Genomic DNA, 13,891 nt, shown 5'->3' on the forward strand with positions numbered 1-13,891 from the left:
GTCTGCTGCTTTAAATGCTCAAATTTTTTAAAGCAAGATGGAATCTGATTGGCTGTCAATGTTATCATTAATTGGCAGGAAAAAACGTTCTCAGTTATTCCAACAATAACATTCGTAGTAGTGTGGACTCCACTTTTCTCATTAGGTTTCTCATAATTATTATTATTATTAAAATGATCAATAATGATGAACGTTATAGACCGTTATCATACTTGGTGTGACCAGGCCTTTATCCATTTCCTCCAAAAAAATTGTTCACTGCTGAAAAATGTATATAATGATTAATATGTTGCTTGCAAAAATTCACAGCTGCTTTTGAACTTGAACATGCAACCTGTCTAACTAGTCCAAGCCATTGACAACGAAGTTGCCGCCACATCTGGATCAATAGGCCTACTTCTAAATGCATGGCATGTTATTCTTAGTGCATCATGTCTCCTGATTAAATCCCTCCATAAGGTGCAAATCATCAGTCAAGTTCTTTAAGCAGCTAGTCTCAAACAAACACTAAAAAGGTGCTTTAATAATAAGAACGCAAATTTATGAATAAAACGGAAATAAATACAAGACAAACAAGCATGACAGAGCTGTTGTGCATCTCCTGGTCCAGTGCTCTCCACCTACAGCCAAAAAAGACCGGGACCGCCCCGCTTCCCAAGACACGCCGTAACTACAGGTCTCAGATGTAGGAAGGGTCAGCGGGACGGTCCCGGGTCAGTTTCTACTGCGTTTGAGCGAAGAAGGGAGAGATGTGTATGATATAAACATGTGAAGCATACAGACAGGGATATAACAGTTTACAACATCTTGCTCAAGAGAAAAAGGTTCAACATTTTTCATCAAAGAAGGGAGAGGGAGGAAAGATAAGGACAGACATCTACAGTGCCAAGAGCGAGAGACCGATAAAGACAGAGGTACAGAGAGAAAGGGACCCGAATTTTTTTTTTTTTTAGGCTTTTTACCTTTTTTTCCATCATTGTACAATAAAAAGAACGAAATCACATCCATTTTCGTGTAGTACTATATACTGTGTATACGGCTTGAGAAAGCTCAGAAGAAGGAAAGACGGGTGTTCATCATTTACAAGATGGTGTCTGTGAACAAAAGGCACTTTGAATGGGACAACCTTTAAATGCTCACCTATACACTACAGCACGAACACTATGGGAGCTCATTTACATACAGGAAGTGTTTCCAGGACGATACGCGGCACTGATTTCCTCCCCACCCCGACGCGTCACTGCCTCTCGTCTTGAACCACGTGTGCTCTAAACTATGACTAACAAAACCCTACTCACGTTTACATCGACACGATCTCACCTAGATTTGGAGCGAATGTGAACTGATTGTAACCAACCCTCCAGCGTATTCTGAATCTTGACACTTGATAATGGCCGTTCCTCCAACCAAAACATGCTCTAATTTCTGCATATTCATCTGGTTATTTTGGTGCGTTCAAGTCCTCCTGGGAAGTTCGTTTTTTACAAGTCGCGAAGCTGTAATTATGACGTCAGGTGCTCTCAAGTCACTTTGGTCGGAGCATTTTGGCGTTTGTACGTTCTTCACAAAAATGTCCAGCAAGGTTGTATTAATGCTGCCCTCACATGCTATCGGAAATTTCCTACTTCCCACTTATTAAGTCCCGAATACAAACTTGTGGCGTTCACGTGCTTTGTTGTCGGAAAGAATATGAATCATGGAGGACACCAGGTATATTCTTGGGGAAATCTTATTTTCATTAAAAAAGATATTTCATTTTGAATAACACGTATTTCGGTCATATACAGGCTATTTTCGTTGTGTATAAAACATACAATATGCTTAAAATAATTATATATAGCCTTTATAGCCTATATGTAAATATTAACTACTTAAATGAAAGAACAAAATGATGTAGCTCTTGTGGGGGAAACAAACCAGGAAACTCGTATTTGCGATGAATTCAATAGCATGTGAAGGCAGCATTAAAGGCATCCTGAAAATTTACATTTTTTAGTTTTTAGTATGAATATGTTAGCCTTAAGGTAATGAATAAACTGGTGTGTTCCAATACAATGACAAAATTCACATTTAGGAAATATAAACATTCAAAACTAACAGTCTCTCACTTCCGCTAAAATGGATCATGGATTTTTATGACATCACCTTGGACTTTAGATTCTAGAGAGCATTTCATTGGACAGAAGATGTGATGAGAATCTAAAGTGTCCCGCCCCCTATGCTATAAACGGGAGGAGCCATTCAATATGTCCCGCCGTAGCTTCCTGTTTACGCAGCAACGCATCATACAAAGCTGCGCGTTCCAAGGCACTTCAGTGGGCCTTTAACTATTTCTACAAAATGACGAATAAAGAATGTGCCTGAGGTGTGTTTTTGCTTTTATTCAATTTATGAAGGTGCTGTGAACTGAATCATTGGGCTACAATTATTTTGTAATTGAGCAATAGTCTACTATCATGTTTTGTATATGCAAATTAGCTATCTTTTTTGCAAATGAAAATAAAAAGAACAAATTTACTGCCAAATACAGACACAACATCGATTGTTTGCTCAATGTCGCGAGTTTTCAACTTCTTTGTGCCTCATAAATACGATCTTTCCGACATGACTTGAACGCACCATATATCTGGACATTTGAAAGACTAAGGAGTACTGCTTTCTTAAAGGTTGTAGTAAAATGCCTTTTGCCAGAACCGATATATATATATATATATATATATATAAATCTGAACCCCCTTTAGTGAATACAAAAGAAAGAAGAGAATAACAGAGGTTCGTAAAACTCGTCTCATCAGAAACAGTCGTTCTGGTGTGGTATTATTCACTTATGAGTAACAGAAGCACCAGTATGTTCTATTCTTTTTGTTTGTTGTGATACATTTGCTTTTGTAAAATTATTCCTTCAGCCCCACCCCTGAAATAGTTTAAAAACAAAAGCTTACAAATAAAACATTAAAAAAAGATAAATGAAAAGTAAAAATTGAATTCCCCAACGCTTACAAAGACTGGGATTCTTTTTGTGGCCCTCATGTTTAGAGTCCAGGAGCTTGCAGACTTCAACTTTTTTTTTTTTTTTTTTTTCACTCGCTTCGCTTTCTTAAAAATCTGAAGACAAACACAGATATCTACCCAACACATTGCACACGGCTCAGTCCACATATAACTTTTTTTTCTCTCAATAATAACACTTTTCAACAGAAAATTGACAAATTTGTTTCAGTTCTGAAGTTGTGTTAGTGTCAGTTTTTTGTTCTCTTCGCACTGACCTGATTCGACACCAGTGCTTCTGAAGAGATGATCTGATGTTTGTGGGTTTTAGTATGTTTGGACATTTATCCAATGACCTCACTGACTCGGGTTAAAGATCAGAAAATAACCAGACTGCCGTAGAGCTAATTTCACAGCGGAAGAACTATACATATGTCCATATATATACTGTGTATATATATATATATATATATATATATATATATATATATATATATATATATATATATATATATATATATATATACACACACAGTATGATATGTTCTGGATAACATATCTATAAATATGATGTTTGCAGTTGCTCATGTTGTTTGCTAAGCCCATGATACATATTGTACATATTTTCTGTAGCTTATACATGAAGTGAAGACCCTGAATTGCATGTAAAGGGGACACCGAGGCACTTTTGATGAGTTTCAAGTGGATGATGAAATCGTCAGCTCTCAGCCAATCAGAGTCCCTGACATGTGATTGACAGCCAGGCAGTCCAGTTATTTAGTGAGGCCAGTGCTTTCGAGTGTTTGTATTGAAAATTATATTTTCTTTTTTGAGTTCATCTAATATCTAAATATGATGTACATTTGCATACTGTTAAATCATGTTTGATCGAGGGGTCTGAGTTTAAAGGTTTCCCTTTGTCCTTTAATGACGTGGGTATGTGTCATAGTGCAATGTTTGTGTATGTGTGCGTGTCTGTACCACTGAGCTGATAGGCTAAATGAAATGGCAGCCATACGTAGATTGTCTTGTGAGTCAGGCTGAACCGGTGAACTGAAACAAAAAGTTGAGTTATAATCGAACTGTAAAGTGATGGTGAATGTGATTGATAGGAAGGGCAGAGCACTGTCGAAATCATAGCGACCCCAAACATCCGGTTAATGGAAACTAGAGATTGTCCGTTTGTTCTTAAACTGTTATTCTAAAACTAAAACAAAAAACACTTTTCAAAATGCAGACCGATCTGACGGAGAAGGAGTGGCTACTCTATGCAAACTAAAATCGCGCAAAACCAGAAAACAAACACAAGTGAAAGGGCGAATGTCACAAAAACATGTCCAAGTCACATTTCACTATTGAATCAAAAGAAATAAAAACAAATTGATAAAGCCTATTTTGGGGTCATTGAGATTTTTTTTTGCACTGTGACAACAATTAAGCACATTTTCTGCCATAGGTAAACAAATTGTAATCATTATTTAATAGATAAAAAACAACGATAAATACGCTAATGAGATTGAAAGTGTTGCATTATGGTGATTAGAATTTTTGTAGGGAAAAGGGCTTAATTATTATGAACATGATTTCACAATTAAATTCATTTCCTTTTTTTTTTGGTTTTGGGGTTAAATATGACCTGTAAAGATTTGATGACATCCACCCAAAAATGTACTGCAAAACCAAACGCAAAGTAAAGCAGAAGAAGCCCTTGTGTTCAGGGCTGTCTGTAGGATACTGATGCACAAGCACTTAGATTGATCGATGCTGGTGAAGAGGTCAGCGATGGATGCACCAAAACCCTCTAGTTCATTCGAATCGATCGATTTTATGACTCAAATCACTGGCCTTTTAATTCACAAACACTACAAAATGAAAAATGATCTTTGAGTCAGAAGCTTGACATTAAGGTCACTCGTGCTTGACCCTTCCCATTCCTGTCATCAGTGGTCTATACGATGCTGTGATGTGTGTGTGTTCTATTGCTGTGCTGTGTGTGTGTGTTTTACCCTTAGACACATGTAGCCTGACTCCACATCGCAAATCTAAGGCCAAAGCATCTGTCATCCCTCATCATTAATCACATAGTGCATATGTTTAGGTGAATTGCACACGGTTAGTGTTATCTGTTGTTTCGCTCACAGTCTATTGCTTGTCAACGTGTAAACAGCGAGAGGATGTCGAGTTCACACTGCGCTGGAGGGCGTCACCAAGACCAGCAAATCCAGAGCCAATCAGAAGGCTCCCGCCGAGTCTCTCCATCCAATCACACGCGTCCGTGATTGACATCATCCAGGTTCCATTTCAAATGTCCCTTTTCGATGAGTTCAACTTCCGAATAGAGTTCTGACTGGGAAGAGATGGATTTTCCTCACCATGGCGTTTGACTGGTGGATGAATGAAAAAATTTAAAAAAGGATTGGTCTATGTGCTGGATGCCTCAGGAACACGACAAAGACGATGAGCTGTTGCGTCATTCCTTTGGATGGTTTGGATGGTTCTCTGAGCTCTCCAGACTGGCAGGGTAATGCTGAAGTTTTCCAGATTTGCAAGTGTTTTGGGAATTGTGTGTATATGTGTGTGTGTGTGTGTGTGAGTGAGACTTTACTCAGGGGCATGTGGGAAAGTTCCATACTTAGCTTCGTGACTCCATTTCCAGTTTTCATTGTGGATTTTTGTCTGTGTGTTCATGAAAAGTCTTGTCAAAGGAACCATGACTGTAAGAAAAGGAAATGAAGGTTATTCATCATAAGAATACAACACTGTGTTTAACAGAAACAAACTAGGTAACCTTAGTCTCACATTCCTGCCTAATATCTGAGATTTCTAACCAATTCATCTTGAAAAGAATAGTTCACTCAAAAATGAAAATGATGTCAATTTTACTCTCACTCATGTCATTCAAAACCCAGGACTTTCTCACTTCCGTGGAATGTAGAGGTAAAATTTAGCATACATTTGTTTGGAAAACAACAGTTTTCAGCAAATAATGACTTAAATGTAATCACAACACTTACATTCAAAAGTTTGGATTTTATTTCAAAGAAATTAAAAGTTTTACTCAGAAAGGAAGCATTAAATGAAAAGTGACAAAATGTATGATGTCGGTAACACTTCAAGCCTTTATGTACAACAAGGCATTATGGTATTCATAATGTATGCATTACATCTTTTCATAAATAGTTGTAACCAAAGTTAAAATGCATTTTAATATTTGCAGATAAATTACACTTCTTTTCTTTTGAATTGTAATGATATATCACAATATTATCAGCTTTGGTGAGACATGTTTCAAAAAACATTCAAAAACCTTGCCAACCCCAAACATTTGAAAGGTAGTGTATATAAAAAACACTTTTCCAGTCTTGGAATTCACAATTTTAAAATTCCTTGACATTTCCAGGTTTCAGGCAGAAAGTCATGTGGTTTTGGGAAGACATGAAGGCAAGTACAGTATATCCAAACATTTCACTGACATCATTTCCACTGTTAAGAGAACCATTTCTTTAAAGTTTGAGGTTTCGATCAGCGTCCACCACACAGAACAGTTCTCCGAATAACCACTAGAGTACAGTGCACACACTGCTGAACACACACTACTACAGACCAGCTCAGAGAGATCAATGTCAATGCTTCCCCTGGCAAAACTAATGGTTAAACAAAGATGCTATCTGAAGAGAAAAACAAGATGTTTTATTGATGTTTTAAATTACTAGAAGTTTAACTTCTACAATCTGAAGACCCCAGTGGGACCCATATTATCTTTTAGTTTCTCTCTCGCTGTAATCCTCGCCAGTAGTGTCCATCCTTTTTCTTAAGTTCCCTCTTGTTGAAGTTCATGTTCTACTACCTATGACATCATGTCTGGTTGCTGAGGGCAACCAGACAGTCGGGACGTGACTCTCTCTCTCTCTCTCTCTCTCTCTCTCTCTCTCAGTAAGTCAGACTTTCTCTCTTGCATAGATCTGCAAGCTAAACGCACTTTGAACACATGTGAACTAGATCACTGTCAGTCCATCACAGCACATCCATCTGTAATATGTAAAAACTGTATTACTCGCCAGTCAGTAAGTTCAAAATGACAAAAGTTATTAAGAACGACAGCATGGCCCACACTGTGAGCTAAATTTGAGCTAAACTTTTTTTTTTCCTCAGTTGAAATTTTATAACCAGAAGCTTACTAAGATTCATCAAGGACTTTTTCCCCTGTAGAACTCCATGTGGCGGCACATATGTGGAAGTCTTTGCAATGAGCCACCAGAACAAGAACAGGAAGAAAATCGCAGTGGGCCGCCTTCACATTTTTGTGACAGGTGGCGTTAAACCAAGAGATGGAGATTTGACTGATCTCATATATAATAAAGCTGCACATTAATTTGTGCTGCCATTACATAATACCAAAGCTATAAGGACAATACTGTATACATGTATATACTGTCCTTATGTATATATATTAATGTTTTTAAAAGAAGTCTCTTATGCTCACCAAGGCTGCATTTATTTGATTAAAAATGCAACAAAAAACGGTAATATTGTTAAATATTATGACAATTTAAAATAACTGTTTTGTATTTGAATATATTTTAAAATTTAATTTATTTGTGTGATGCACAGCTGAATTTTCAGCATCATTACTCCAGTCTTGAGTGTCACATGATCCTTCAGAAATCATTCTAATATGATGATTTGATGCTCAAAAAACATTCATTATTATTATCAATGTTTATAAACAGTTGTGTACATTTTTTTGATGATGCAGCTTTGATCACATGAATAAATTAAATTTTAAAATACATAAAAAGAAATGTTTAAGTTATTTTAAATAGTATTAATATTTAACAATATTACTGTTTTTACTGTTTGATCACATAAATGCAGTCTTGGTGAGCAGAAAACAAACATTAAAACACCAACGTTTTGAAAAGTACTGTGTTTAAAATCTTACTAAAAGTATTGCAAAATAGACTTTCACTGCTGGTAAATGTTCTCAATTCACCCACCATCAACAGATCGAAGTAAAACGTATGTTTTGGACCCCGCAAGTGTGGAAATGTGTATGCAGGATTTACAATAAAAAGAAGATGACAATATAACGTCATACTTACTTACATAATAAATCTGATGAATCATAAGACATTTGGTTTTGGAGTCAGTGAGGAGTAGGAGGAGGAAACAATTGTTTCCATGTGTTTGGTCTCACTACCAGTGCTTGTGGTTTTTGTAGCTGGTGCGAGTGGGAACACGGCCACAAAATCCATTTGACATGAGCAGCGTGTCCCTCAGCAAACCCCCAGAGAGCCGCTGACTGCTACCAAACACACGCACTTAACAGCGCTCAGACTCGCTGATCAAAAACACATGATTGATGATGGATGGATGGACTGAAGAGCCTGCTATTTTCAATTTAAAGGAATATTCTGGTCTATTTTCAACCTAATGCCTATGCACCGCATCTTTAACATGATGCTGATTTCCACAGACTCATCCCTCAGTTTGTATAAACAAACAGGACATGCGTTTACAGTAAATACACTTTCATTAGAAGCCTAGACAAGCAGGCCTGAGGGTTAAAACGCACACTGGTATGTGTGTTCGTGTGAAATCAAAATGGACAAAATGCTCCCCGCTTGCCTGGTAAGCTTCAATTGAAAGTGTATTTACTGTAAACATGTTTCCTGTTTGTTTATACACACACCGTCTGTGGTAGGCTAATCAACAGCATTACACACATGTCTCCAAGTCTGCGTGTGTGCATGTACCTGAGTCTGCTGTGGGATGTTCAGAAAGTTGTTGTCCCGTGATCCGATGCCGACAAACCTGTTGGAAGCTGTGGAGCCTGGCGCTGGGTATGCTGCTGGGACACACACACGTCTGTCAGCATTCACAGCTGTGATTTACGTGCTTGTATTGTAATAATTTCAAGCTCATTTTTTAATTACTGGCACTAAAATGCTAAATTAACATGTGGCTTGAAGTGTGCACTGTTGGCACTATATGGAATTGCAATCTGTTTGTTTGAGTGAACCAAGCAATACTATATTCCTGCAATACCGGAGTCTACAGTTTCAGGACCGCAGTTCTAGGACCCTAGTTTGTACTACTAAACACACTAGTTTGTGGCCAAACAGTTTTAACCATTACTGCACTTTGTTAAGTCGGTCACACACCAGATGAGAAGCGCCAACGCCGAGCGCTTCTCAAGTCTTGTGTCGAACATACACAGGAAATATCTTGCTTCTGTGTTGAAAAATAACATATCCATCAAAACTGAATTTAAAACCTGAATATAGGGCCTTGTATATTGAAACAAGTTAGCTTAAATATTTCAGAAGGGTTACCGGCTGTGTTTAGGGTCGGTTAAGACAACATATCAATATAAATTTAAATAATTAAACAACTCCTTCCTGAAAATGAATAATACAATTACAGAGTTGAATAGTGAGTGCTCTGCTAATAGCATAAACTGCTAATACATATAAAAGAAGGGGAAAAAAGGTCCTAGAAATGCGGTCCCACTCGATTCAGGGAGTCAAGGTTTTGCTGGTTAGCACAGCCAGTTTGCCGTCTTCTGCCTTTAATGACACAGCTCAGGATAGTCGATACTGAAGGGCTTGGCTCTGAGAACACATATTCAAACATAAGCAAGCACACCAGCCAAAAAACTGCCACTGAGAAGAATGGGAATGCTAATGGATAGATTTCTCTAGGTATTATAGTCCTTGGACCAATGGCAGATAGGGAGAGTGCTTGAAATATTCTTTTTTTTTTTGCTGCTGGTTGTGCAGAAATCGCATTTTTAACAGTACACTACTACACTACATGTTACACTACTTGAATGCGAAAAAAACAACAACATTCTGTTGAAAAACACCCAAATTAAAAAGTAAAAAAATTCATTGGGCTTTCAAATTCAAATTTCAAATTCACGGCAGGTGTGCGAAGTAGGAGGGAGGATTTAAATGGAAAAAATACAAACTTTCAGTTTAAAATTCAAATTCAAACATTCTAAAATTCACTTTCAAATTCAAATTCAGGGCTGTAGTGTAAAATGGGAAGGATGATTTGAATGGGGGGAAAACTGCAAAATTTAAAAGAGTTTGGAAAAAAATTGAAATTCACTTTCAAATTTCAAATTCAGGGCAGTTGTGCGGAGTGGACTCCATGAAATAGGAGGTGTTTATGAGATTGTACGTGTTTGCAAAGTATGTGAATGTGTGTGTGTAAGTGTGTGTGTGTGTGTGTGTGTGTGTGTGTGAGGGATTGTTGGAGCCTAAAATATGACTGAAAAAGGCTGTTGTGTGTAAAAGCACCGAAAGATGGAAGGTAAAATAAATAAAAATGGAGGGATACGACAGGTTGAGACCGATACACCATTCCATAGATATGAAATGAACGAATGAGAAAACACAGTAAGAAAAAGAACATTGATGTGTGAGAAGAAAAAAAGAAAAAAGGGATGGTCATCTGAAAGGTTTGATCGACCAGGCTCCTCCTGTTGCCCACCCGCCCTGCTGACAGCACGCGACACACACACATCCCAAGCAAAGACCCACAACCCAGTGCCGCCCGCTCTCACACACTGCCAGACACATCACAAATCCCTTCACCTGCATGTCTACACACATTTCCTTTTTGTATTTAGCTTGATGTGTCAATGGAAAGGCACTTAATGTGGGGCGTCATTTTTTTGTTTGTTTGTTTGGAGTCCATGCCAGCTGCCCTGAATTTGATCTCTTGAAGGAAGAAAAGAAAGAAAGAAAAATGAAAAGTGAGAGCGATGAGGAGGGAGGCTGATCTATGGGAATGATTGGCTGTTGTTTTGTTTTTTTTGGGGGGGGGGGAAGTTGTTGCTTTTTTTCAGCCAATGAGAGGCAGCAAAGTGTCTCCATCCCCATTCAATTGCAAAAGTCTGTGACTTGATTGCAATTGGATAAATAAATGATAAAAGCAGGATGAAAAGGGAATTGAACGAGGAAAATGAACAAAGAAAAAAGTCAGATGGAGAAGAGCAGGGCATCTAAAGCCAGAAATATACTTTACGCAAGTTTGCAAATACAGACAGGAATACTTAGTCTGGAACTGTGTTTTTTTTTTTCTATTGTACATATTTATTATTATTATTTTGCATTGTTTACCTTTACATTCTGTAACCAATTGTTTACATTAGTTTATATTTATATTTTTGGAATAGGTGTGTGTGCACTTTTTCGAATGAGAAACTAAATTTCAATGTATAACTACAATGACAATAAACGTATTCAATCAGTTCAAATACATATTAGTGTGTGTTATTGTTGCGTTAACATTTCAGTCCTCAAGGGGGCGCTATAGTTTCCTTAAAATATCTGTACCACTAAACCATTTATTTTATTACCCAGATAACTAGATATAAACGTAAACTGTTTAACTAACTTTTAGATAAAATGGACAGTAAATGCTCACTATGCGCTCTGAATATTTTTTGAAAACGCAGCGACAGGTGAAATTAAACTTGCGTAGCTAGAACTGTCTGTGTTGGGGTATTTGCGTAAGGTATTTTTCGGGCCTAATAGTCAAAAATCGTGGCCCTATCACTCAAAGAGTTGATGAGTTGTTTTTAGCGCAGCGGTAATGGGGCGATTTCAAGGGCTCTGGTGGGTCTGGTGCTTGAGCGGACACTTACAGGGCGAGGCCGGGGAGCCGACTCCGCTCTCGGGGTGTGTGTGGCTGGATTTGTGCTCGGGCAGGGGGAGGGGCATCGGCACCGGCCGCGCTACCGGAGGAGGAGGAGGTGGCAGTAAGAAGGAGCCGGGCAGTTTGTTCTGACCGCTCCCGTTATGCTGCAGATACACACACACACACACATACAGATGGTGAGGGGGTGAAAGAGGTACAAACACACACACACACACACACACACACAGACAGATACAGAAATGTGGCGGCGTGCAATTACAAAAGGTGAGATTGGAATGTTACAAACGTACAGAGACATTGAAAACTTAATAAACATACACACATCCACTGAGTTATTAAAGTGTCTATAAAATTAAAGTAAATAAGTAAATAAAATTTAGGTTCGGATCAGTTTTGAAAGAGGCAAAAAAGGTTAAAGCAGTCCAGCTACATCTATTTCACATACTGACTTTTAGCTAAAATCCAACATTAAAATTATGATTTGCCCTCTCACAATTTTTAATCATGTTACTGCATTTTATTTATAAAACAACTGCAATTCTCTCCAACCAACAAAAGACTAATAATAAATGTTTATATAATTTACTTTTTTTTTTAATTAATAATTCTTTAATTATTATTTTTATAATAATTATTTTAATGTAATTATTATTATATAATAATTTAATTATTATAAATTAAACATTTATTTTCTATAGTTTATACAATAAAAGTGAATGGAGCTCCGAAAAGGACATAAAAGCATCATAACAGTAGTTCATTTGACATGAGCACTATATTTCAAGACATAAAATAGTTTTGTGTGAGGAACAGATTGAAATTTCAGTGTTTACTCAAAGAAAAACATCCCTCAAATCTCATGTGTACCTGCGTTTAATCAAAACATCATTATGTTTATAGACAACTTCAATTTCAGTCTTTTCCTAACACAAACTATGCTATGACTTGAGATACAATGCACAAGTTAAATAGACATTTAAATTTATACATTTATGTAAAATAAATGTTTCCCTTATTTTAGGGAAATCTAACTTTTTTTAAGCTTGGCAGTGGTGCAAAGAAAATAGATGCTAAATGAACTTAAGGACTAAACGGATATGGCTTATAATCCACATGATGAACCTTTAATAAAAAAAAAAAAACATGCAATCATTCCTTAGCACGACCATATCTGTTTTGACACTTTATAAGGATGAGAGGATGAAATCAAACTCAAAACATGAAAAACGGAGACTGTCAAGTGTTAGATAATGGAGAGACAGAGAAAGGAAGAAGAGAGAAAGAGAGAGGGAGTTTAGCAGAGATGTGTGTCAGTGTGTGTGTGTGTGTGTGTGTGTGTGTTGTCCACTGGTGCTGTTTGAATAGTGATGATGGTGTGTGTGTGTGTTACCTGTGCCCCCGGCTGCCCCGAGCCGTCAGCACAGACGAACTGGACGAACTCTTTGAGCGGGTCCTGATGGTGGTGATAGCGGATGGTGGGGTGGGTGAAATATGGACTGGACTGCTGGATGATGGAGGGAGCAGGGAAATGAAGGGCAGAGGCTGAGGCACGTGGACTCCCTAAGAAAGAGAGATAGGAAGAGTGAGCGATACGTGCGTGAGATACACAGCGCAATGGGATATTAGCAATTGTGTGTGTTCATATAAACCTAAATTCTTCATCATCCCTGTTAAAATAATGTCCTTTCCTAAAAATGTGGAATAGCTCACCTAAAAATTAACATTTTGTAATTTATTCACCCACATGAAACACAAAAGGAGACCTAAAGCAGAATGAAAGTGAATGGGGACTTTTTAAAAACCTCTTTAAAATCTCATTTATTTAATCACAAATGGCGCCTTAAGACCAAGTAAGACAAAGATTCTCAGTAAATTACTTAAAATCCATGGAGATATCGTATGCTACCATTCAAAAAGTTTAGGGTCAATACTTTTTTTTTTTAGATCCTTTGAAAATGTCTCTTCTGCTCACCAAGGCTACATTGATTTTGATACAGTAATTTTTTAAAATATTATTACCATTTAAAATAACTGTTTTCTATTTAAATACATTTTAAAATGTAATTTATTCCTGTGATCAAAGATGAATTTTTAGCATCATTACTCCAGTCTTCAGTGTCACATGATCCTTCAGAAATAATTCTAATATGCTGATTTGATGCTCAAGAAACATTTCATATTATTTTCAATGTTGAAAACAGTTGTGCTGCTTTTGTGGAAACCGTGATAC

The 13,891-nt window shown here is 37.3% G+C and overlaps 2 protein-coding genes across 51 annotated transcripts in view; one reads left to right on the plus strand and one right to left on the minus strand.

Annotated features, from left to right (window-relative positions):
• The window catches only part of LOC143753569 (tetraspanin-1-like), a 206,383-nt gene that overhangs the window by 43,056 nt on the left and 149,436 nt on the right, over window positions 1-13,891 (plus strand). The gene's annotated exons all lie outside the window — the stretch shown is intronic.
• Window positions 3,809-13,891, minus strand: part of nfixa (nuclear factor I/Xa) — a 98,554-nt gene continuing 88,471 nt past the window's right edge. For 14 of the 50 annotated variants that reach the window (XM_077245954.1, XM_077245975.1, XM_077245956.1 and 11 more), the window contains 4 exons: window positions 13,052-13,221; window positions 11,648-11,804; window positions 8,745-8,839; window positions 3,809-5,702 (listed from right to left, as the gene is read on the minus strand). In XM_077245954.1, coding sequence (XP_077102069.1) covers window positions 5,688-5,702; window positions 8,745-8,839; window positions 11,648-11,804; window positions 13,052-13,221 — 437 coding nt within the window. In that variant the 3' untranslated portion in view covers window positions 3,809-5,687. The remainder of the gene's footprint in view (window positions 5,703-8,744; window positions 8,840-11,647; window positions 11,805-13,051; window positions 13,222-13,891) is intronic. The other 36 variants (XM_077246000.1, XM_077245984.1, XM_077245979.1 and 33 more) reach the window with 3 other exon arrangements.

This window comes from Siphateles boraxobius, unplaced genomic scaffold, assembly GCF_051911475.1.
Source record: "Siphateles boraxobius isolate OS27281-9 unplaced genomic scaffold, OSU_SipBor_1 29, whole genome shotgun sequence".
NCBI classification, from domain to species: Eukaryota; Metazoa; Chordata; class Actinopteri; order Cypriniformes; family Leuciscidae; genus Siphateles; species Siphateles boraxobius.